General features: G+C 38.5%; 1 protein-coding gene across 1 annotated transcript; it reads left to right on the plus strand.

Moving 5' to 3' along the window:
• Positions 1-200: 200 nt before the first annotated feature.
• On the plus strand, positions 201-24936 carry ass1 (argininosuccinate synthase 1). Its single transcript, XM_037692010.1, has 13 exons — positions 201-262; positions 1803-1937; positions 3267-3335; positions 3712-3900; positions 4866-4922; positions 5015-5089; positions 5889-5959; positions 6053-6083; positions 14695-14785; positions 18144-18228; positions 18834-18898; positions 22689-22820; positions 24776-24936. Exons 2-13 carry the CDS (start codon positions 1836-1838, stop codon positions 24934-24936), a joined length of 1128 nt encoding a protein of 375 aa, XP_037547938.1. The 5' UTR covers positions 201-262; positions 1803-1835.
• The last annotated feature ends 48 nt before the right edge of the window (positions 24937-24984 follow it).

Raw genomic sequence — 24984 nt, forward strand, 5'->3', positions numbered from 1 at the left:
TTTTTTTAATCGCAATTAAAGAAAATACAATAGTAGTGCAACAAGTTGAAGAGAATATTCCTTTACCATAATTGTATGGAAACAAAGACGCAGTTTTACACGAGTCCGTCGAGTTCGACGTCATGACGTCACGTTATGTTCATCCTCGAGCCTGACGCAACACTGGACCTGACACGCGCTAAGGCAGTTGAATCCCTCGTTAGCTGTTTTAACCGACCAAACCAGCCCCACCAAAGCCGTCGGTTCTTCGCTGACATCTGTTGTGAGTACATTTTACTGTCGTGTTTCCGTGTTTATGTTGGATTTTATTTAGGAGAGAAAAATAAACCGTTTTGACGTGTTGAGATTTTTACTCGTCCATTTGATGCTCTACTATCAAAATGTGATCCATCTGTCGCAACAAAAACCAGTGTCCATTAAAGTATCTGGTACACGATTTTATCACAATACTAAAATATAAAAAGGCACAAATTAAGAAGTCTTTTTTTTTTTCCACTGATTAAATATATATAAGGAAACTATCATCCTCTTTAAATACATTTCCTGCTATGGAGCATTGAAAGCCTAGAAGGTAGAAGGAAGTTACTCAAGTTAATCATAAAATAGCACCAACATAATTAAATAAAAGAAGAACAGTTTTGGCTTCAGTTTTTAAATATGGGCACAAATTCCAGTCATATATGTGTTATAATTGTAAAACAGAATGTGAATAAATGTTGCACTTTGTAAACCAGAATGTCTGAGATTTACTACATCTTTGTACATCCACAGATAAATATGCACACATCAGTGCTTTAGATCATACATATGGGACAAAAATTACACAAGATACTTTTTTTTGTTAAGGTATGTTTACAGATACAAAGCAAAAAAAAAAAACCTACATGGAGTAAATCTCTGATCCCTAATTTGCCTGTGAGTTTTCAAATTATGACTGGATTTTTCTTTCTCTTATCTGATTGGTCAATATCCTGTCAATCACAAATTTAACAATCCAATCAGAGTATAGATGGGTTTGGCTGTGACACTTTACTGTAAGGGTAGTACATTTTGAAGATAATGGATAATGATTTTGTTTTTCTTCCCCTAAACCATAAAGTAATGCCAACCTGAGCTGCAGAAGCACCGACTCCATCCTTTTTTAAATGATTTTTGTTACAAATACAAATCTTTTTTACACACATAAGTTCTTATCTATGGATCCACCATTTACAAACACAACATATATGTGACTGGAGTTTGTACCCACACATGACACCTGGACATGTAAGAATAGAGGGAAATAGTAACAGTTTGTTTATAGTTGTAAATAGTTTTGTTGTGAAATGCACTTTAATAAAATTCATTTTGTTTTCATGTTGATAAAGTTACAAAAACAAAGCCAAAATAATAATCTAATAGACTAGAAAAAGTTTTGTCAGTGCTGTATAAATTAAATGTTACATTTTCTGTACATATTTTGGTTCATTTCAACATTTATGTGAAAATTACATTTTTTTTTTACATTTGATGAACACGTTGACAAAAAAAAACCATGAATCCAATGTTTTCTAAAAGTGGTGAGATCCAAGGTGGTTGTGATGGTTTATTCCCATAAATTCCTGTGAAAAGTTTGGATTATTCCCAAATTAACATCCTATGGAAAGTTTCCGAAAAGCTTCCAGAATTGTTTCGCCCCTTGACAATCCTCATTTTAACTAGTCACCCATTTAACATCACAGAGACTTGAGTAAGCGTGTGCTTTTCATTAGCATTTTCTCAAACGAAGTGCTTGCTTTCTCTTCTTTGCTGTCGTTTTGCAGCTTTTCTGTCTGTTGTGGCTGAAAGGGTTCATCATGTCTAAAGGAACGGTGGTTCTGGCCTACAGCGGTGGACTGGACACATCCTGTATTCTGGTGTGGCTCAAAGAGCAGGGCTACGACGTCATCACATACTTGGTAAGCTTCTAGTAACAGGCGTGAGGGCAACAGGTGGCTCGGTTGAAGCGTTTCATTGAACAGTGCAGGTCAGCTGTTTTCAGACCACTTGTGCATTTTGTCAAGCAGATGTGTAAAAGTTGACTGCGGGCGTTTCTCCAAAAACCAAATGTGCTTCCATGCTGGTTATGTCCCATTGCAGGATTAGCTTCATAATGCCAATGCAAAGCTCTCTAATGTCTAGCTGGATTTACATTTTGCCCTCGGGGTGAGAGAAGTGCAAGGGAGGCAGAATTTATGGCTGAGTTTCATTCAGAGGGTGTAGGGCCATGATCAGCGTGGCACACAAGGTGCAGACCGTTTGGCTTTCTCGTGAAATGAGACACTTAATTCAAGGCAACGTTCACATAATACTAGGGCAGACAGAAAGCTGTGCAAGTGTTAAATCTTAGTAGAATCACAAGTTTGTGTTGTTAAAATATTTGCTCCCCCACAAGATGTGAACGTTCATAAAACACTGAGCTTAAAGTTGATTTAAACTGTGACTATTTCTGCTGCAAAGGCCCGTTTATCACCCACAATTATATTTTTGCCGACGTCTGTTTGTGCTGGCATGCATGTGTCTGTACCGTTAGCAAAATATCTCATGAACCATAAACAGACTTTAATGAAACTCGCTGATATCCGTCCCCTCTCAGCATAAGATCTCTGACGTGAAAGGCAGAAGCCGACCTGTGTTCCTTAAAGGAATGCTAGTTTTTAATTAGTTAATAAGTGAAATGTTCTCTTTCAAATCTCAAGATGTCCTCCGAAGTAGTAATTTAAGAGGAGGTGATAAATCTCCATCTGAGATATGTGATGTCAGAGTAAACACTAACTCAGGCGTGCACTGGTGTGTTTATGCATTTAACACCAGATGCCGTTAAACCAAAACGACCGTGCACCTCCCTGTTTTTATTGTGTTACACCAAAATGCCCGTGCACCTCCCTGTTTTTTTTGTGTTACACCAAAACGCCCGTGCACCTCCCTGTTTTTATTGTGCTACACCAAAACGACCATGCACCTCCCTGTTTTTATTGTGTTACACCAAAACGACCATGCACCTCCCTGTTTTTATTGTGCTACACCAAAACGCCCGTGCACCTCCCTGTTTTTATTGTGTTACACCAAAACGACCATGCACCTCCCTGTTTTTATTGTGCTACACCAAAACGCCCGTGCACCTCCCTGTTTTTATTGTGTTACACCAAAACGACCATGCACCTCCCTGTTTTTATTGTGTTTAATGAGTTTCTAGTGCCTGCTTTGAAATTCATCACTTTTTTGTGCAATCAAATGCCTCATTCTAGGCCAATATTGGACAAGATGAAGATTTTGAAGCTGCCCGGAAAAAGGCGGAAAGCCTCGGCGCGAAAAAGGTGAGAAGCCGCAGAATGTGATGTTTTGTTTGAGTCTTATTGCGTCCAAGCAGCTGCAGTGCATCAGTGATAACAATGTTAGAAACACGAAATGACTAATTTCTGTGTAGATTTGATTTCCCAGAAGCACAGGTCATGTGTCACGTGTCCAAACTTCACTCAACGTTTGCCAAAAAGATGTCTTGTTCCACATATAATTGCAATTAAGTCTATTACTTCCTCTGTTTATATGTGTGTAGAACATTTTTTTACATTTGAAAAGGTCTTTTTTGTGCCTTATTTCTTGAACATGTGTCATAACCTATTTATTCAGCACTTTATCTGAATCTTGAATATTAGGTTTCAGCCATGTGACAGAGGCCTGTTTCCTGTTCAGGTTTTCATCGAAGATCTGCGCTCAGAGTTTGTGGAGGACTTCATCTGGCCTGCAGTTCAGGCCAACGCTGTCTACGAGGACCGATACCTGATGGGCACGGCGATAGCTCGGCCCTGCATCGCCCGTCGTCAGGTTGAGATCGCGCTCAAGGAGGGTGCTCAGTTTGTCTCCCACGGTGCCACTGGGAAGGTAAACACAAGTTCACAGAGCATCACCCTGTTTGAGAATACTGTCCAAATTCTGCTGATGGAACTGAAAATGTGTTTTTTTTTTTAACGTTTTACATTTTTACCTGCCTAAGTAAAGCTATTAAATGAAAGTAAATGGCAGAATTCGGAAGTTTTGACCCATATAAAACTAAGTGCCTGATCCAAACACAAAAATATAATAAAAAGACCACCACAGTACTTAGATTTTGCATTTTTGCTGTTGAATATTAATCTTTCTCAACCATGTGTTCCCAGTTCCTGATTTATTCAGCGTTTACAATTTTCATCTGTTCAGTCAACAATTTTGAATGTTTCACACACTTGCCTCCCTTTTTCCTCACAATGCGTGAAGGATAAAATGAATCCCTGCATTCATTATGTTTTCTCAATACCACTTATTATTATAGAACAAAACTAAGTTATTTTAGTGATGTTTATGAGTACAGTTTAATCAGAAAATTTCAAACTCATTCTGACAAAACATACCTCATGATATTTTTTTACCCACATCAATTCATGTTATATTTTTCTAAAGGTTTGTTTTGACATATTTTTATGTTTATATGTAGTGTTCACTTCTGGCCTGTAGAGGGAGACAAACACCACAAAATAGTGGATGCGGAACTGACTTCACCGCTGAATCTTCTCTTTGTTTTTGGATGTGAAACTAGAAGATCCAGCTCGTTGCATATTTTCAAGTTTTCATTTTGATATGATTGATTAAAATTACTGAAAATAAATGTATGAATTATTTGTATTTTTTTTGTAGTGCAAGTGCATTATAGATTGAACAAAAGTATATTTAAATGCTATAAATATGGGAAATTATGTTGTTTTTAAACATTTATTTCACTTGTTTGACAATGTTGCAGATGTAGTCCATATAAAGTGTTAATGTCAGAGATGATTTTGACACATTAAGATGAAAACTGTTCTAACTTTCAGGGAAATGACCAGATACGCTTCGAGCTCACATGCTACGCCCTCTACCCCAAGGTTCAGGTTAGTTTTGCTGCCTTTTTTTCTTGAGACGATTGTTTGCAGTGTGAAATGTTGTTGCTGCATCGATTATTTTATTCATTTGTGCTCTTCAGATCATCGCACCGTGGAGGATCCCCGAGTTTTACAATCGCTTCCGGGGAAGGAAGGACCTGATGCAATATGCACAGGTAGCTGCACTGTTGGCACAAAATACTTTTTCTTTTATTATTAAGTCAGTAAGATAAATGGAAGTACTGATTTATCATTTAGATATTAAAGTAATAAACATTTCTATAAACAACATGGCACAAGGTTGTGTTTTAAATGAAAATTAGCTGTCTGAAAACGCAATGTTTTTATGATAATATGGGTTACTGAGCCACGTAAAGTTTGCATTTTAAAGAATATACTCTTAAAACCATATTGCTACAAATATAAGTGATTATTTTATCGTAACAGAAACATTCAGCCTGGAATTAATTAGTTGAATTCTCCTAATTTCTATTTCCACATATGGTTTGTCCACATTGTTACGTATAACTCTGACTGCATCCCTTACTTTCTACCTTAAATCTAATTTCACAATCATATTTTTATTTTATTTTACTCATCTACATTTCTTAGACCACAAACATTTTTTGCTGTCTGTGCAGTTTTCGTCTGATCCTGATGAACAGTCCACTGGAGGGTGCTCTCGATGTTTTGTCAACTATAGTTTGCTGCTGGTTTGCACAGTTTTGTGTAAAAATGCAGCATAAAAAGAATGAAAATGTTTCCTACAAATATACAAAAGCTGGTTGTTTGTTGTGACTGTGAAAACAAAATCAGAGAGGGTATCTGTTGTTGCACAGCATGCCAGAATGGGCTGTTTAAAGTAGTTTTCACTGTTTCTTCCAAAGGGAACTTTCTTGGCCTTGTTTTTTTTTTTTTTTTTTTTTTTTTTTTACATGTAGCTTTGAAATATTTGTTTGTTTTCTGTCAAACTAGGAACATGGCATCCCAGTTCCCGTTACTCCCCGGGCACCCTGGAGCATGGATGCCAATCTCATGCACATAAGGTGGGTATGACTGATGGGGTACATATTTTTTTTTATTTGTTTTTTATTCCAAAATAAGCCTAACAGAAATCTATAAATAATATTTATTCGTAGCTATGAGTCTGGAATCCTGGAGAATCCCAAGGTAAGCGAAGTAATCTGTTCTCAAAATTGAAAAACAATGTCTATAAAAATGCTTTTGCATTTATTTTGAATATCATGTTGCAATAAATGTACTTATCTTATATTGTTGATAGTGCTGATTCATGTTTATCTGACTAAATCAATAGCTCAAACAGCTTTAAAATGCAAAACTAATGTCTGCTTCATTACATCAGAACAAACGTTCAGTTCATTGCAAAGAGCCAGTTAAGTTTCTTGAAATGAAACGCTTCATACATCTGGAGTGATGCTGCAGTATTTTTTCCACTTTCTGCGGACGCATTGGTCTTTTTGAGAGAAACAGCACTTCTCACAGAACCACAAAAGAGACATGAGTCTGATCTCTACTGAGGTCGGAGGTCAGTGCGGTACACACCGGTCGCCCCTAATGACCTTCAGAGCTCCCATCCTTTGGTCGATGTGTCTGCGTCTGTGTCTCTCCTCACCCTGGGTCCTCGCCGGGCCCTGGGAAGAGCCTGGGACACACAGACATTGACTTGTCGTCAGCAACGCTTAGACTAATTCCCGATTTCATGGGAGCCTGAGAGGGGGAAGGGTTAGGGCGTTGCGCCCAGCTGGGGCCTCCTGAGTTCCACCCCAACTCCTCGGGACCTCATTGTTTCTGTGGTTGTGCTGCCGCAGGCGGCGACGTGGGAGGGGAGCCACTTCATCGTGACACCGTGACACCAAAATGTCACCAGTAACAGTAAAGTACAAAGACAGTATGCCAGACAGATGAGTCCCCAATACTCAGGGTGTTGTAGAGGGAAGAGGGTCCCTCGCTACTGGATAAGAGATCCAGGGGCAGGGCCACTGTAGCTCACAAACCTCTACCGCTGCCCCTTTCCCACCCTTTTACTGCCCTCTTAGTGTCCTGTCCTTCAGTCGTCCTGTGGAGAAATGTATTGAAAAGAATAAGACGAGCCATCACAACAGCATAGCGATGTATGATGGTCGTATTGCACAACAGATTTTATTCAGAGGCTTTGCTTTGGACCGTTACTCCAATAATGAATCGATTATAGGCATTAAATACAATGAAATATTTATGGTGCAGAGGTCTGAAGTGGGGAAAGGATTTGCATACATTAACCAAGCACAAAGTTTCATTTTGAGCTTTGAAAGAAGCTTAATATTTGAGTGATTTTAATATTCACAGCCTCTTGTCTCTCTGTTTATTACATCTTCCTGTATGTTTGTTAATTGAAGTTGAAGTTGAAATAATGGCGTATTATAAGCACAGTTTCTTAAGGTGTATGTAAAACAGTGGTCAGAAGTTTATGTACACACCTCATGGGCATGAATGCCATATTAATTTCAGGCTGTTAATAATTTATCGGAGTTGTTCAAGTAAAATGACTATGATACCCACAACTTTAATTGGTTTTAAAAACAAGTGGATGCACAAGTTTAAATTCATTGCAGATATTGAAGTTGAGACTTTAGAAAGGTCGGCCCATAAACTTATTGTTAAACTGCTTTATTCATTCAAGGAATAAAACAGTTTTGTATTTTTTCAACTATATGTCAACCATCTAGGTGTTGATTTGTGGTGAAGTTGCAGTTATTGGAGGTACTCCTCCTGCTTTATTTGCTTCTGGAACACCCCAACCAGTTTATTTTCATCAGAGACTGATAGATGAGTATTGATCCATCCAATAAATGCTGTCGATCAAATCCTGTTTCCCCTGGCAAAGAGAAACTAACAGCTGCAGTCGATCGCAATCACTAATAAGAAATCACACAGTCTTGATTATTTAGTAGAATTAAGACCTTCTGCAACCTTCAGCACCATTTTTTTTAGATTTAAGTGAATGTTCAAACATTTCAATCTGTGTGTAAAATTTAGACTTCATGCAAATAGAGAATCTACCATAAATTAAAACTGGTGCATTCAGTTCTTGTTTTCAGCTTGTTCTTAGTCATGTAAGCAAATTACATAACAATATGACTGTTGTTGTATGCCGGATGCCCTTCCTGATGCAATCCAGGCTCTAACCTGCAACCTCAGGATTAAAAAACATTAACGTCTCAAGATTAATGATGCATGTAAACGTCTGACTACCACTTTAGTTAAAAACCTTCTATTTACCGTAATCAAACATAGCTCACAGACAGAATGTCCAATGTTGAAACATTGTAATTGCAATAATAGATTTTAGCACTTAAAAAAAAAAAGCCACTTGAGGAAACCTGTTGGTGTATTTTTTTCATTTATGCCTAAAAACTTTGCAGCGTTCTATATTAAACATTAAAATTCTGAAATTTCTGCAGCAATTTATTGAAATGTACAAAAATTAAATAGTGGAAATACAGTAGTCCCTCGTTTATCGCGGGGGATCCGTACCCTGAAGCCCCGCGATAAGTGAAAAACTGCGAAGTAGGAATAGTAGTACAAGTAATAAGTACTGTACTTTTCACCGTACATATCGCATCAGTACAAATATGTCTAATAAAGTGGAAAAAAAAAACATAAATAAGTCGCATCTATTTTGCATCACCCAGAAACGTGGGCCAGTGTTGTGCCAAAAATCAATTGGCTGCCAAATAGCAGCCACAAGAGCATGCACAAGAGGACTTTAAAAATAATTTAACAAGATTAACACCTAAAAACATTTATTTGCTCGAAATTATAGCAAAGTTGTGTCTCAGTTTAACTTTTCCTTAATAAATGCACTTCGATGGTCAAATCAGTGGCATTTCAAAAATCGATTTGTGGCTGCGGGAGCACGCAGAGGGAGGACTCACCTAGCATTTCTTCAAAATTTAACAAGATAACCGCCTAAAAACAATTATGTTTGCTCGACAGTATAGTAAAGGTGTGTTTCAATTGAACTTTTCCTTAATAAATTCACTTTAATGGTCAAATCAATTTAATTTTGCCTGGGCGGCACGACGAAATGTGTCATTAATAGCCACTTTTACATATTAATGAGACACTTGGCTTGCCTTAATGCTCAAGGGCCCTCTAGCGGCTGCAAATGGTAATATTTAATATTTTTCATGTCAGTATGAATTCAATTGTCAGATCATTGGGGGGGGGGGGGGTATATTAGTAGCTTCAGTGTATAAGTCGCAGGACTTGCAAAACCGTGTGACTTATATGGCGAAAAATACGGTAGTAGATAATAAATATATATATGTGTATATATGTATTTGTGTATGTATGTGTGTGCATATATGTTTGTGTATATATGTATATATACAAAGGTGTTTTAAACTCTTCTCACACTCTTGCAATATTCCAAACAATGTTTCTAAACACTAAACACTCTAAAAGAGCACAGCATGTCATGATTTCAGCTCTCTGCCTCCGGCTGCACTTTCAGCCACGCCCACATCTCCGCTCTGCACGGAGATCAGCTGATCAGCTGCAGGAGGAAGCCTCTCCCACAGCTATGGGCTGCACACAGGTGCTAAATCATTTTCAATAATTAATTTTAAATTTAAAAAATCCATGTCGATCGTGCGGCTGGCTCATCCATCAGTCAGTCGTTGTGTGTAATGTCTAATCTTACTTTGAAAAACCGCGATAGAGCGAATCCGCGAAAAACGAACCACGATAGAGCGAGGGACTACTGTAGTACATAAAAGGCAAAAACAGACTTTGTTCCTTAAAGTAGATAGTATATCTAGCATAGATAGATAAAGTAGATTGAGCATGGACTTTCTTGTTCTTGAAGTAGATACTTTCACCACTTTCATTCTTCGTCACCGTCTTTTTTAGGATACAAGTTCTTTAAGTGAACTAAAGAAACAGCTCTCCGAGCCTCTTGAAGGACACTCCAAAGCTCTTCTTTAGATTACTGCTGCAGATTTGTTTTGCTTTCTGTCATGACCATCTCACACCGATTTATTAATGCTGAGGTTTAGGCACTGGGAAAGCTAATGACTGTGTTGTAGTGTGGTTTTCTGCTTTATTTAAAACCAGTAATCAGATACTCACCCAAAATCAGAGTGTTTTGGTTTTCATAGCTCTTAATTTGTAGAAAGATTACCAACACTACTGGATTAAAAAAAAAACCAGCCATTCCCTGTTTTCATATGCTTGTACTTCAGTACTTCTCTTCTTACCTTCTCAAAAAAATTCAAATATAAATTCCACCTACATCAACCCCATTTCCACTGTGTTGCAGTCCACTTTGTGTCTTCTTTGCCCGTTTATCTGTCCAAAAATGACCACCTACCACATCTTTGGGGCTGACATCAAATATAAAAGTTGCAGAAATAGAAGCGATGTTGGTTTCAGTCCTTAACACATTATCTTTGAACTATTTTCCACAATTCAATTTAAATACTTAAACCAACAAGTTTGATTCTGATCCATCTTGGAGGTCATCTAAATAAAGACACTTTGTGCTGAGTATCTCTGTGTATCGCTCGTTGTCTCTCCTCCAGTTACAGCCCTGAAGGCTGAGGCCAGACCTCGACCATTCAAACGCCACAGCTCCCCCCACCTGCGATACAATGGTCCCTCTTTGCTCAGTACCATCACATTAGGAAACGTCCCGATGGTCGCTCATATGTTTTCCTGCAGATAAGACTCGGGGGAGTTCAGGTTACTCTGTGATTAACACTGTATCCTTCCTGATAACCCCCAAACCTTGTTTCCCTTTTTGCCACGATGGCCTTGAGACTTTAACTTACCGGTACTCATCTACATTAACCTGTGTGAAGATATCCACCCAGGGCAGTTTCAGTTAAGATGCATATCAGAAAGCAACTGATTACTGCACTGAATCTGTTGTTCTTGTTAATTTAATGACATTTTGTGTTCATGTTAGTTTAATAACATCTAATGTAGGCCTGTCGCAATAAACAATAAATCAATTAATCGCATGATAAATGAAAATAAACCTCATTTTCATTTATCGTTTCTTCGTGTCTCTCACTGAAGACACTCGAACTCCGGTGCTCTTCACTGACCCCTCCCTTTCTCTTTTCTCTTTAAAATCTGTTTTTAACGTCCAAAATCGCGTTTTTGGATCGTTAAAGGTGGCTAAGCTGAGAAGCTAAGTTACGAGCTAAGCTAACAGGCTGACCTTGGGAAAAAAAACTACGTTTTGTCGAAGCTCCAAAATTCACCGTTGAAACCCGTGCCTTCGTGTAAAAAGTTGTTTTTCTCTGCAAAAAGAAGTTGAGAACTTGTTTACTGATTTTACATTAAAAGCTCTGTGTGAAAAATGCTGTGATAAAGAGCTCAAACCACACCAAGCATTTGCCGTTTTGAGAACCGAAAAAAATTAAGGAGAGACAGCCCATGTCATGTCAAGGGGTCTCCCTCCCATTTTTCTTAAAGAGACACGCTGTTCGCTCCCTCACTATCCATCCTTCGGTTCAAACAGTCTTATACTGCCATCTGGTGGTCATAAAAGGCACTACACTCAAAACAACTTAACCAACATTTCTTCTTAAATTTGACAATAATTACTAATTATTGTCAAATTTCAAATAGTGTCATTGTTTATCGCAATAATTTCTGAGATAATTAATCGCCCAGCAAAATTTGTTATAACAGGCCTAATCTAATGTCTGTAAAACTATTTTACTTTTTGCACCGGCTGCAGAACATTTGGTGTCAAAATTATTTAAAACCAAGTTTCCAAAACATAAATTTGGATATTGTGAAATTATTGTTTTATAAATATTTCAAAAAATATTTTAAGAAACGTTTAGACAACTAGCATAAACAGTTTGTTATAAATAATAATAACATAACATAAAATTAAATTAATATTTAAACAAAAATAACTAATATTAGGTGAAAAAAATTCTAGATAAAATAGGTTTTTATTTACAATGAAGCAACATGGACCATGTCAACATAGTCTTTGAGGATTGATTCAAATTTTTACTATTTTGAGTCTTGATTAAAAATAATTTCTAGAACTATTATTTCTTGGTAAATATATTTGCTTTATTTGAATTCACTTGACCTAAATTATAAATTTAAATATATATATATATAAAAAACTACTATGATCTAAAATAAACTGATTTAATTATGTAGAAAATAAAATGTTTTGTTTTTATTTAACAAGTTATTTTTGAGTCGGTTTTGCTCCATATCAATTAAAACTACACATTATTTAACAAATATTTAAAAAAAAACATTTTTGTGAAGCACATATATTTCTGTTTAGGACAATACAAGTGTATAAAATATGGTAGAAAAGTCATAATAACATGCATTAAATGTAATAAATAGCGTGTTAGTCGGTGAGCATTTCACATCTTCTTTTTCCTCTTCACATGAGCAGTCAGAGGACATCCTCAGGCAGCCTGACACGTCCCGAGTCATTAACACATCACCTCAATCTTAATTATAGCCTCTGTCTGTGAGTTTCCCTGAGCCCACTTAACTTTGATCAGGGCCGCTGCTCGTGTTGATCGCGGGGGGTTAAAGCTGCAAAGCCTCTGCTCGCTGGGAGGAAATGAAAACTTGTTTGCTGCTGCTGGTCGCATGGCTCGCTGGAAAGATGGATGGTCCGAAATGCGCCTGCAGGGGTAGGAAGTGAGCTCGTAGGTGTATGTATACATGTGAATGTGTGCTTTGAAGCAAAGAGGTCAGAACTCGTGAAGCGCCCCCCTCTGCCCTCAGGCGTCACAGGCTTGACTTGAAAATACTCATCAAGTGCTCAGAGTCTTCGGTGTCACCACAGCTCTGCCTGTTGCTTTCATTAAATTCAGACGTTCTCAAATTAACCAAGACATTCCAGGTGTTGTGAATATAAACACCTCTCCAACACATTATGTGCATATTGTTTTATTCTTGGCTCAGTTTGCCACGTTTGCATTTCAATAAGACAAACTGACTTGAGACATGGTGATTTAAGCATCATTTCCAACCCGGTGCTTCAGAGATGTTTTCACCATCTCCTCCCAGCCCTCTCCCCTCCTGCCACCCCTGCCTCTCTCGGACCCCTTTGGCTTTGATTGAAAACCAATGAGGCAACTAATAAGTGGAAAGACAGAAATTTAGTTGCTTTAAGTCCCTTCTCTTTCCGTCTCCTTCTTGCATGGAGCACGTTTAGCACAACAATATCGCAGAAGCAAAGACTGCCAAAGGAGCTGCTCCACGCTACATGATGGTGCGCTTCACGCCCCATTTCCCACCAATACCCGCGGCCCCCCGCCTTCTCTATCTTTACCTTTTTCCTCTCTTTTAGGGCCATGGTTCTGGGACAGGTCCACCTGCAGGGGGTTTAAATTGAAATGCATTGATCTGCTCACTAGAAGCAACCCCATTCCCCTGTGTTTCTTTTATTTTCATTTGGGAGTCCATAAGTTAAAACCGTCACTTTTGGAGGACGGATGAGTTTTCAAACGTTATACCATTTGTGTGTGTTTTGTTAATTTAAAAAAGATATTTTATATAGATTTTTTTTTTAGGCAACAATAAATTTATTTGCAGCAAATGATCATTTTAAATCATGATTCATCTAATTCTAGAAATTTAAAATGCTGAAATAATCGTAAACCAAAAAAAAAAAAAAAAACCTGAATATTAAGCTGCCCAAAACTTTACAGGATACAAAAGTTACTTCTAACCACATATATTGCTCAAGCCACTATACCATATTTTATGTGAAGGTTGACAAAGCCAGCTAAAAGTAGTCATTCACTCCCTCCCTCTCCCTCAAAGAGTAGGCATCAATAGGCTTTTTAGAGTAGTCATTTTGTTCCTTCCCTATTCGCTCTCATTTGGCATCTTTCAGGGCACAGAGGCAGAAAATAAAGGAGAGGGAGATTGTCGCCTTCCCAGTCAATTTTTGTGTTTAGTTAAAAGGAAGGAAAGTGATTGCGCTGCTTTTCTCCTTGCTGACAGGCGGCGAGCGGATGCCGATTAGTTATTGTATGATCATTTAGAGTCTGGTAAAGCTTTCCATTTAAATGCACCCAGTAGTTATTTTGCATAGTCCCCCTGCAATTTGCCTCAGCTCAGGGGACATTGGCCATCGTCTTGTCCTAATGCTGTGTAATTGTTGCTCCGTCACACCGCTATGCTCCTTTAGGTCCCAAACCATGACTTACAGAAATCACTCCCAGCTCTCACCAACTGGAAAAATATAAAACGACAAATATCTGTCACCCTGGATAACTTTAGTGGGGTTTGGTTTTGAGATGCAATGTCCATTTAGGAGAATTCTTTATTTGAAAATGAATCAGACGAGAGACGTCACTCAGAAAATCAGAGCTGGAAGATTAGAAGTGAAAATGGCTTTAGAGCTGTACAGAAGATAGAAATTCTGTCATAGTATCAGTTGTTTTTTTGACTTGTCAAGCCTCTTTTTGCACTTACGGATATGAGTTATTTCAGGATTTTTTCTTATCTCGTTCTTGCTTGTCAGACATTCCCTCCCTTTTACTTCAGTGAAAGCTTCATAGAGAAAATAGAAGCAGCACATTTAGTCTTCACTCGCCTCTCGATGTTTGTTTTTGACATATTCTCTTGATCTCTTTACTCGACATGTGTGAGTTGGCTGCCGTTTCTCAAATCACAAGTGCAGAATTCATTTCAAAGGTTCTCCGTTCGTAAGAGGAAATAACGAATCTGAATCAAGAGAAGAGCTGTAGTTTGGTTTGTTTTTCAGAGCCATGCTCCAGCTGACTTGTACCTGATGACCAAAAACCCAGAAGACTCTCCGAACGACCCAGATGTGCTGGAGATTGAGTTTAAGAAAGGTTTGTTCACTCTTTAAATCAAACACATTGATGCCTCAGTTGGTTAACCTCCTGAAAATATAGATCCAAGGAAAAAACATAAATAAGTCGCTTCGCCGTATAAGTCGCATCTATTATGCGTCACCGCTGACCACCTGGAAACGTGAGCCAGTATTGTGCCAAAAATTGATTAGCTGCCAAACCGCACTTCAATGGTCAAATTGGCTGCATTTCGCCTGGGCGACGCGATGAAATGCAGCTGATTGGACGTTTGCTCCAGGAGTTCTGGAGAGACGAAGGTGGCCTAGTATGGCAAGACAAGTGTCTCATTAATAGCCACTTTTACCTATTAATGAGACACTTAGCTTTCCATATTCCTCGAGGGTCCTCTTGCAGCTGAAAATGGTACAGTTCAATATTTTCCATGTCAGAATGATTGAAATCGTCAGATCTCAGCCAAAAAATTGGGTTATAAATAAGTCGCTTCGCCGTATAAGTCACAGGGCATGCTAATTTATGCAAAAAGGTGCAACTTATACGGTGAAAAGTACGGTACTTTCAAATCTAAGAATTGCTTTCATAAGCTGAAATGAAAAACGTTTTCTACTTGTTTGGTGATGTTTGTGAAAATAATTTGAAATTAAACTTGTTTGTATGGAACTACAACAAACAAATCTTTCAAGTTACATTAAAATCTTTATGGAAGATACTTTTTTGTTACTTAGTGTTGCCTTCGGTGCTCATGTGTGCACAACAAGCAGCTCTACATTATCTTTACATCAAGCGCAATTAGAGAAAATTACTCTGTTGAGTAAATTAACAAGACTATATGATCTGACTTTGAAGTACAATATGAAGGCTAGCAGTTCTGAGTGTAAACCTATCAAAATGGTGTATTTTAAATGAACTTTAAAGCAATGTATATTAAGATTTACCACACCAAAGTATTTATTAAGATCTCGTTTTATAGCTCAACAGTGATGATCACAACCAAAGTGCTACAGCTTTAAGATTGACTCCGTGCACTTTTGTCACCACTTCTGACCACCCAGACTTAACCTTAACCCCTCACAGCTTTACACAGTCCAAAACTGCTTTGTTTGGCCTGGGGCTGCACACACAAACTGGAAGCATTAACTCCAGCTAATACACCAAGCCCATAGGGGCCAGAGAAGCGCTCATTAGATATGTTGCCGCAAGGCTTCGGGGCTGAATACTAGAAAGTGTCACATGTTTGTGCAAAGAGAAAATGGCAGGACACATCTACGCCTGAGGCGAGTGACACAGATGTTCCTTCATCCCTGGTCACCAGGGGAGGCTGAAGCGCAAGAACATCAATCGGCTGGGAGACACTGGCTCCTCTGATCGCACCGAGCTTGATGGGCAGCTTTATGAGCTAGAATCATAAAACTGGAGAAGTTCAAAAGTTTGCCCAAAAGTTGCCGTGGGAAGATTTGTAATCACGGGAAGTACGTGATCTCTACGCGCAAATCAAATTACCTCATTTTTGTGCGTGTTTAGATATCACTTTACCAGTTTCCCCAGAGAAAATGTTAACAACAAAACAAGCTGGTTGGTGTCAGTTCAGCTGGGGATGTGATGTGCTTTTGTAAAACAGTAATGCACTAGTAAAGCCTCGACTGGTTTCGCGGGTTCCTCTGCGGCCCTGAACTCCATTTTCACACATATTCTTCGGCCTTTTATTGAGCACGCTATGACAAAAGCTGTTTTAGTTGTCCACACAAAGGCCCAAGCCCACTCCTCCCTCTGAGCACAAGATCAGCACAAGAATGTTTCACTTCATTCCCCCTCCCACCTTTTCATCCCTGCCTTTCTCACCAAAGTTTTCTCACTGATTAAAAAAGAATATATAACAACAGGAACCTTTACCCTCGTCAAACGGTCTATTCCCCATTACTCTCCCCTTTTTAAAGGCAAAAAAAAAAATTCATGCCTCCCTCCTGTCATGCCGAAGAAATGAGGAGGAAAAATGTAAAGCAGTAATTTTTCCTACAACTGTGTCTGCACTCCCTTTGTTTGAGCTGTTAGGGTGCAAAAACCGAAAAAAGGGGGGATCATGAGTAGAGAAAGACCCCTCGGTGAATCATAGAACCTGCAACATGGACAGAGCGAGGAAAAAGAGTGCGGAGATAAAAGGACAACTCTCCCACGTTCGGGCTTTCACTAAATTTATTGAAACTTTTAATCTAATTATTAGATATCTGGGAGGGGGGGTGTAGTTTTAAGAAAGCGCTGCTGCCCTCTTCATTTGGGAAGAACTTTTTCTTCTTCTGTGGGCGTCTTCTGGATTCCCGTGACGTGAAAACGGGCCATCAACAAAGCTTTTGTCTAGAGAAATTAGTCAAGTCACTCGCATGCCATTCATTCATGTCGGAGATTTGTAAACAGTGCTTGAAAGGTGACCAGAAGTGGTCTTCTTCTCCTCAAAGCCGTCTGACTGACAACTGTAAGCACGCTGAAGTACCTATGGAGCTCAGCTCGGATGGATATAGATCGGTTTTCTTTTATTCCACCTTGCGTCACCTTTGTGAACTCTTTTCAAACATCTGTTTGTTCCCTCGCCTCAACCTTTGGCTCGTGTTGGTCACTGAAGGCCATGAATAAGCAGCTCTGTGACAGTGATTGATGTGCTGTAGGTTTAAGTGGCTTTAGAGAGGAAGTGTGCAGAGTGAACGTGGGTGTCTTCCTAAACAAAAATCTTCTGCGTGTTAGAGACGCGGTAATAGGAAGACGGGTGATGGATCTGCTGCAGGTGCTTTTGTTTTTCCATGCGCACGTGAGCACACAACACTTTAAGTTAGCCATGCAAAAAAAAAAAAGTCTTGGCGTTAAAGAAAGAACGGGTAACAAAGCTGCATGTATAATTGAATAAGGTAAAGGCCTGTCCACAATTTCACAGCTTTAAAACGCAAAGGGCCTTTGAATTTATTAGCCTTTTCACCATCGCCTTCGTAAAAGTTTCCATTTTTTAGGTGATGTTGGTTCATCTTGAACTGAAACAAGAAGCACGTGTCAGCAGAATCCATGTTTTTTAATAGTTTTACCTGCTTGAATTAAATATTGAGACACTTCCTTTCAAAATCATTGATTTGCAACATGGTATTTTTTGTTTATCTGGTCTTGGTGAAAACCTTGTGTGGTTTACTCTCAAGAGCAACAACCAGCCTTTCATACATATTAGGAATTTAAGCTCTACAAAGATTGAATAACTCGACTTTTGATAAAAACAACAAAGAAATGTTAAACCCAAATAGCAATTCCAGGACAAGGCTGGTTCAAATAATACCAGAGTCACTAAGATCATCTTATTTTAAGAAATGGATGCATCAGTTATAAACTAAAATGATTATTTTTTTAGGAGTGCCAGTCAAGGTGATCAATGTGAAAGATGGGCAATCCAAAGACAGGCCACTGGAGATCTTCTCATACCTCAATGAGATAGGGTAAGGCTTTTTTTAACTCATGTTTTAGTGAGCCTCATTTAAAATGACAGAGACGTGCAGAAACCTGACTTTAGTGACAAATAAAGAAATAAAAACAATCCAAACACCATTTGACATATTGCTTTTGTTTTCAAGGGTAAAAGTTGCAGCAAAATAATCAGTTTGGAGTCAGATAATTAAAAACTTGTGCTTTTTGAATGCTTGTCACTAATTTCAGCTGCCTCCTTTAAACACACTGAATTCAAACAAATCAGTATATTGTTTTACTCCAAGAATACATTTTCCCCTAGTAATTTTGTCTTGAGCTCTATATTGTCCACATATATTGTTTTTTTTTTTTTTTAAAGGAGTTTATCATCTGTTGCAGGTCAGAGCTGCTGCTTTGGTTACATTTAGATTTTATTTGGAAATGAATCAAACTGCTTATTAGTTGATCTAATTTATAGTTTTGTCTTACAGAGTTCTGAAAATAAAATAATAGTTGTGGGAGTCTGGAATTGTCTTTCTGTTCTCTTCTGTTATGTTAAGAGTTTTGTTCGGACTTAGCTAATTAATGTTTATAATTTTATTTAAATGTGTCCATTCAACCTGTCTTTATCTTTTAGGGGAAAGCACGGAGTGGGCCGGATTGATATTGTAGAGAACCGTTTTATTGGTATGAAGTCACGAGGTAAGACAGTAAGATGTGTGTTAGTTTTCTTGTCTTTATTATTGCATTTTTTCCTGTTGGTACCACTTTATGTATGTTCATTTATTCAAACAATACTTTTCATTTATCTGGGGTTTTTTTTACGTCTCTGCATTTTAACTTTAAATCCTGTCCAAAGCCTTCCTTTTAGCAGAGCTTTCATGCAATTTGCAGCTATTTTACATGAGCTTTAGTTGTCTCACTCTGTTGCTTTTAGAAACTTGAACACGTTCTCCTTGGGAAAAAAAATTTCCTCAGGTTCACCTGGAATCAATACGTCAGATGGGTCTTTTCCATAGCTCCTCTTCAGCACGACTTGGCTCGGTACGCTTCCAAACCTTTTTCCATTGTCATTTGGTGCTGACTCGCAGAAGGCCGTTGCCCGGACCTCGGCCTCGAGTGTTCATGAAGGCCGAACCCCGATCCCGACAGACGGGCGGACCGGGACGGGTCTGGGGCAGAGGGTGGAAACAATTTTTAAAAACATTTTTGTAATGTTTTTTTTTTTTTTATCAGTGAGGATTAAAACGATAAATAAACGGTGCTGGCTTTATCATGAAATCTTCCTGTCTTCACTTTAATGACTATTAAATAATCTGTTAAAGTTAGCTCAGCTGAAAAGTCATAAAAAAATATACAAAATTGTTGGATCTCTCAGAGCTACGACCTTTAGTTCAACTTTTTTCTAACCCACAGATGTACAAATCACAAAACAAGAATTAAACTTTAAAGCAAAGCTAAAAATAAAAATAATATCTGTGAAAAATAAAAAAAAGCACATATCTGCACTGAACAATAAAAGTAGACACAATGAGAGCAAATACATCAAATGATGATGAAAACGTATACAATTTTAAGAAGTTTTTGTAGAATCTGGTTCATCTAAAGTTCATTAAAAGTTCGTTAGAAGGATATATATATATAGATATATATATATAGATATATATATATATCTATATATATATATATATATATATATATATATATATATATATATATATGTATATGTAGAGAGAGAGAGATTAATTTGATCATTTTAATAATCTGTATCCTTTTTAATTTACCAGAAACTTCTAAATTATTTCTCACCCTGTACTGGAACCTGTTTCAAGGTCTTACCACCACCAGCTGGTAAGGCGCGTGACGTCAATTTGAACCCCGCCCACTGGAACCGGTACTGAAAGCATAATGGAAACACAACGTGTACCATACCGAGTCGAGTCGAACCGTGCTGTACCGGTATTAAAGGTACTATGGAAAAGGGGCTAAAGTGACTTCTATTCACTTGTGCACTCAGTTACAAAAGAATGAGTACTGTATAGAAAAAAGTGCTTCCTTGGATGTTTTTGTCTGTTTATCTTTGGCATCAACAAGCAACTTGAAAAGCTCCTTTGTTACGTCTCTACATGTGTTACTACAGTAAATACACAAGGTCCTGCACAACACACTTATGAGTACACACATACACGCACAGGCTCTTTCCCTGCGACACTATGTGCTATGATTGACAAATTGACTGTCCCGGCAGGCTGCGGCTGTGGTGCAACTTGACAGGTAGAAATTGGAAAATGGGAAGCCCACTTTTCTCTGCTGTTGGCTGAACAAAAGATCAAAGCCGTTTCCTCTTCCGATGCAATGCAAAGAGGTGGAGCACAAGGTGGCCAAGTGGTTGAATAACTACCATTGAGTGGATGTGCTGGTCTCTTCTGGAACAGCAGCTGCGTTAGCACAATAGATGATGGGAGGGAACGAACAGGGACATGTCATACTTATTTGTGCGGGGTCATATTTATCTGTGTGAGGTCGAGGAGGTGGATGGGATTGAAATGGTTTGTCAAGAATGTTGTCACTGCGCTACAAAACATTGAACAACCTCTGCCAGACTAACATTTCCCACCTGTCACAGTGCTGTCAGACCTCTGACTCGTGCTCTGGTGATGGCCTCAATAGAAAGCAGGTGGAACGAAGTGGCTTCATCTTCTGACGAACACGTCAAAACTGTTGTAAAACTCCACAAAAGTGGCACAGAAACACTTGTCAAAAGCTTATCTGATTAAAAAAAATAGCTTAAGTTGAGTCAGATTGTTATCAGATTGGTCCCACTGCTAAATCACAGTTTTGAGTTGTGATTTTTCCCTCCATTTTAATTTTACGTCATCTGCCTGTTTATGCCCTTGTTTTGCCCTAAGGGTTAGAAGGGGATCATCTGAAGAAGCTTTCAATCCTCTAATGGAGCACATTAGCATACCTGCAGCAACTGGTATCGGAGTCAGAGTCAGAGTCAGAGTTTCTTTATTGTCATTCGCACCTCATGTGGTACATGTGGTGGAGCGAAATTATGTACACGGGGTCCCAGTTACATCCGACAATAAAATGTATAAGAAAAACAGTAATAACATCTAAGATATGAACTAAGAAAAACATCAACTAAATATACACTAAGCACTCATAACATAAAACATTGAACATCAGCACAAACATGAACATGAGTCTGTGAGCAGATGTGCACGCATGAACACATCAACATTGAAACAGATCAGCAGCAACATGAAACAGATCAGCAGCAACATGAAACAGATCAGCAGCAACATGATATGGTTTTTCACAGAGAAGCTGTTCCTCAGTCTAGTGGTTCTACACTTAATGCTCCTTAACCTCCTTCCTGAGGGGAGTGGGGCAAAAAGTGTGTGTGCTGGGTGGGTGGGGAGTAAAGGAGTATAGGAGTAAAACCTCTAAAACCACAAAGGGTTGTCTTCTTAAGCCAAACTAAAGTGCCACTGTTGAATTGTCCAATCAAAGGAACATCTCCTTTTACAGCTCTTAAGCCAAATTGTGTTGGAGGGCAGTTTTAACTGAATTTATCTGATCAAGCCAAAGAAAATGTCGTAACAGAAAAGGCCACAAGCCGTTATTTTCCTTTGAAGTTTTGTAGTACCATCACTAAACTCCCTTTGTGCCCACCAGCATAATATTTTCAGATCCAACTCTGGATTATTTGAGAGTTATACAGGTTTGAACCTCTCGCTAGATTCGAAGCAATTAAAGTACAGCCATTGTTAACATCTTAAGTGGGAGTTTCAAGGTTAGGACCACATCATAACTGGTTTTGACTGCAGCAAAAGCTTAAGCTGCTTGGCTTGAATCAAAAACATGGCCCAGATATGAGAAACCATGTTTTAAATGGCAAAACAGCACTCGCCTTCCCAAAAATTTACCTGCAACTCTTAAATATGTAATTTTTTTCTATTGTCAGACCCGTCCTGCAACATTTTCCGTCCTTTTGTTTTAGCTCATACCTAAGTGATTTCATTTTTCCTGTCATCCACTTCATCTTTTCTTCCATCACCCCTCCCTCCTTGTCCAGAGGAGGTAAATTGCAGGGTAGGAAGAGCCCCGGTCCAGACTCCAGACTGGCAGGGGCCTCCCAACCTGTCATTTACTCAAGACAGACTTGTCCACATTTTGTAAGCACCGTGAAGACCTGTCAGTCCCATTGCTAATGGCTAATACATCCGTTTGATGCAGTTACCTCAAATAAACGGCTATTTACAGGTTAATATACCTGTAAGTAGCCTCAAAAGATTAATTACAACAGAACAAGTTGTATAATGAGGTAAAACAGTGGCAAATGTTGAACGGACAACATCCTTTTTTTGGCTTTTAAAGCAGACGGTAATCTTGGTACAGAGGGATTATGTATCGTTTTTACACCGACTGTTCTGGTTTGTATTATAACGTGGCTTTATTGACTTATTTTTCCTGAATTTGTCAGGAATATATGAAACTCCCGGAGGCACAGTTCTGCTGAAGGCCCATTTAGACATTGAGACTTTCACCATGGACAAAGAGGTCCGCAGGATCAAACAGGGGCTGGGTATCAAGTTCTCTGAACTTGTGTACAATGGTAAGTACGTTATCTTTGTTAATGTCAGTGAGGTTTTTTTTAGTGGTTTATACAAGCATGCCACTGATAAATGCTACACACCTGCTTGTTCAGTGTTCTTGCACATGTGTGCGAGCTTTTCAAGGCTCAGGTGTCTTAATCCTCCTTTCTGCCAAGTCTCCAGTCGTCTGCACCTTCATCCACATAATAGGATCAGTGCCATTACAGACTGACTGCTAGGTCGCCTCACTTATACCCTCCAGAGACGAAGCCATAAAGGTGCTACCTTCAAAAGCAGGGCAGAGATTAAACCCATTGTGACTTTAAATCATTAATAATTGCAGGTGGTTGGTAGTGGGGCTTATGTTAACAATCCACCTGCCTTGCATCTGTTTCCAGCAACATTTACCCCAAACCAGTTTTAGATGATAAGTAGCTGCAGCTCCTGATGCAGCAATAATCTGATCGACGTAAAGTGCTCAAAAATCTGCTTAGTCAACTAAGATTCATGTGATGAATTGTGATTTTTTTTCCTGCCTTTTTTATTTTATTTTATTGGTTTTGATCAGTTTATAATTAAAAAAAAAAATCTGAAACATAACTTTTACATTAAATGTACTTGTCACTATTTCCAAAGGAAGAAAAAAAAAATCTTACAAGTCTTTTTTTAATCAATAAACTCCACCAATACAGAGACACACTCAGGATCATGAACATAAACAGAACCGTGCAATTCAAGTAAAATCTAAATGTATCTCTAAAGTCCTGCAGGGCCTGTGTTCAGTTGTCATGTCCAACACGTCGATGCCAATTCTGCAGGAATAAAAGCAGGCGAGCATTGTGTCTTTGAACATGGGCAGACGATGAGGTGGAGGTCAGCCGCTGATGAGAGGCAGACCCCTGCTGAGTGGGGTGTGCCTGACCTCTGAACACATATAGACACATCCGTTGCCCATCTGTCCCAGAAACTGATGGCTCAGGTCCGCAAAATGAAAGAGAAGGAAAAAGTGCATGAACTTCACCTGGAACAGAAAAGCTCTTCTCATAAAACAAGGATCCACATAGATGTTTGTGTGAAAGATGCAGTACTGTGGAAAACTTTTAAACTCTTAAAACAGTTTTAATTATAATTTATGTCTGCTCAGTCCAATATTCATCCTTAATCCACAATCCCGTACATTTTATGTGATAAAGAAGCATCAACATCTGGCGTCAGCTCTGCTCTCAACATTAATTTGTCAGTCTGGCTTTAATAAAGAAAGAAAACCAAGTGAAACTGATCAAATGAACTGACATATATATCAAAATGAACTATAATTGATATTACAACATGAATAACAAGCTTTTTATACCTAAAAGATTATCTTTGATCTCATTTTTTCAGTTTCTGAAATATATCACCTATATTTTCATAGTATATTAAAATGTTTGACTTTATTTAATACAGTATTTATATTTTTGCATTAATGCAAATATATATAATGTAAATTTATAATATAAGTTAATATAATGTGCATTTTTTTAAATGTTAGACTAGGGCTGTCGGATTCAGTTACAAGAGGGGGCATAAATTATACTCTCTGTTTTTCTTTCCACATTAAAATCAAAGATTACTGAACAATCCAACCTTTTTTTCTGGCTTCAACGTTAACCAGCTGTCATGATAAAGCTGTGCTAAATGAAGTATTTATTTTTTTCTTAGCAAAATGAGAAGAGAGAAAAATATTTTGCATTTAAAATACCTTGGGGGGCTAGATACAATATTAACAAGGGCCACATTTGTCTGCAGGCCTTGAGTTTGACACGTGTGTTAGACGGTTTAGTTAATTTGTACTACTGTTAATGAGTACTACCTTCCTCCCCTGGTTTCAGACAGTATTTTTTGCTCGCAGAGGTCAAAATACATCAACTTATGTATAAAATTAAATTTAAAGAGGTATTTCTTCCACTGCTCATAAGTCATTCTTCCGTTGCAGGATTCTGGTACAGTCCAGAGTGTGACTTTGTGCGCTCCTGCATAGCCAAGTCCCAGGAGAACGTGGAGGGCAAAGTCCAGCTGTCCGTCTTCAAGGGTCAGGTTTACATCCTGGGACGAGAGTCTCCCAAGTCCCTGTACAACGAGGAGCTGGTCAGGTAAACGGAGCGTGGAATAACGGTGTGTGTGTGTGTGTTGGGGGGGGGGGGG

Source organism: Nematolebias whitei, chromosome 18, assembly GCF_014905685.2.
Source record: "Nematolebias whitei isolate Nwh7 chromosome 18, NemWhi1, whole genome shotgun sequence".
Taxonomy (NCBI): Eukaryota; Metazoa; Chordata; class Actinopteri; order Cyprinodontiformes; family Rivulidae; genus Nematolebias; species Nematolebias whitei.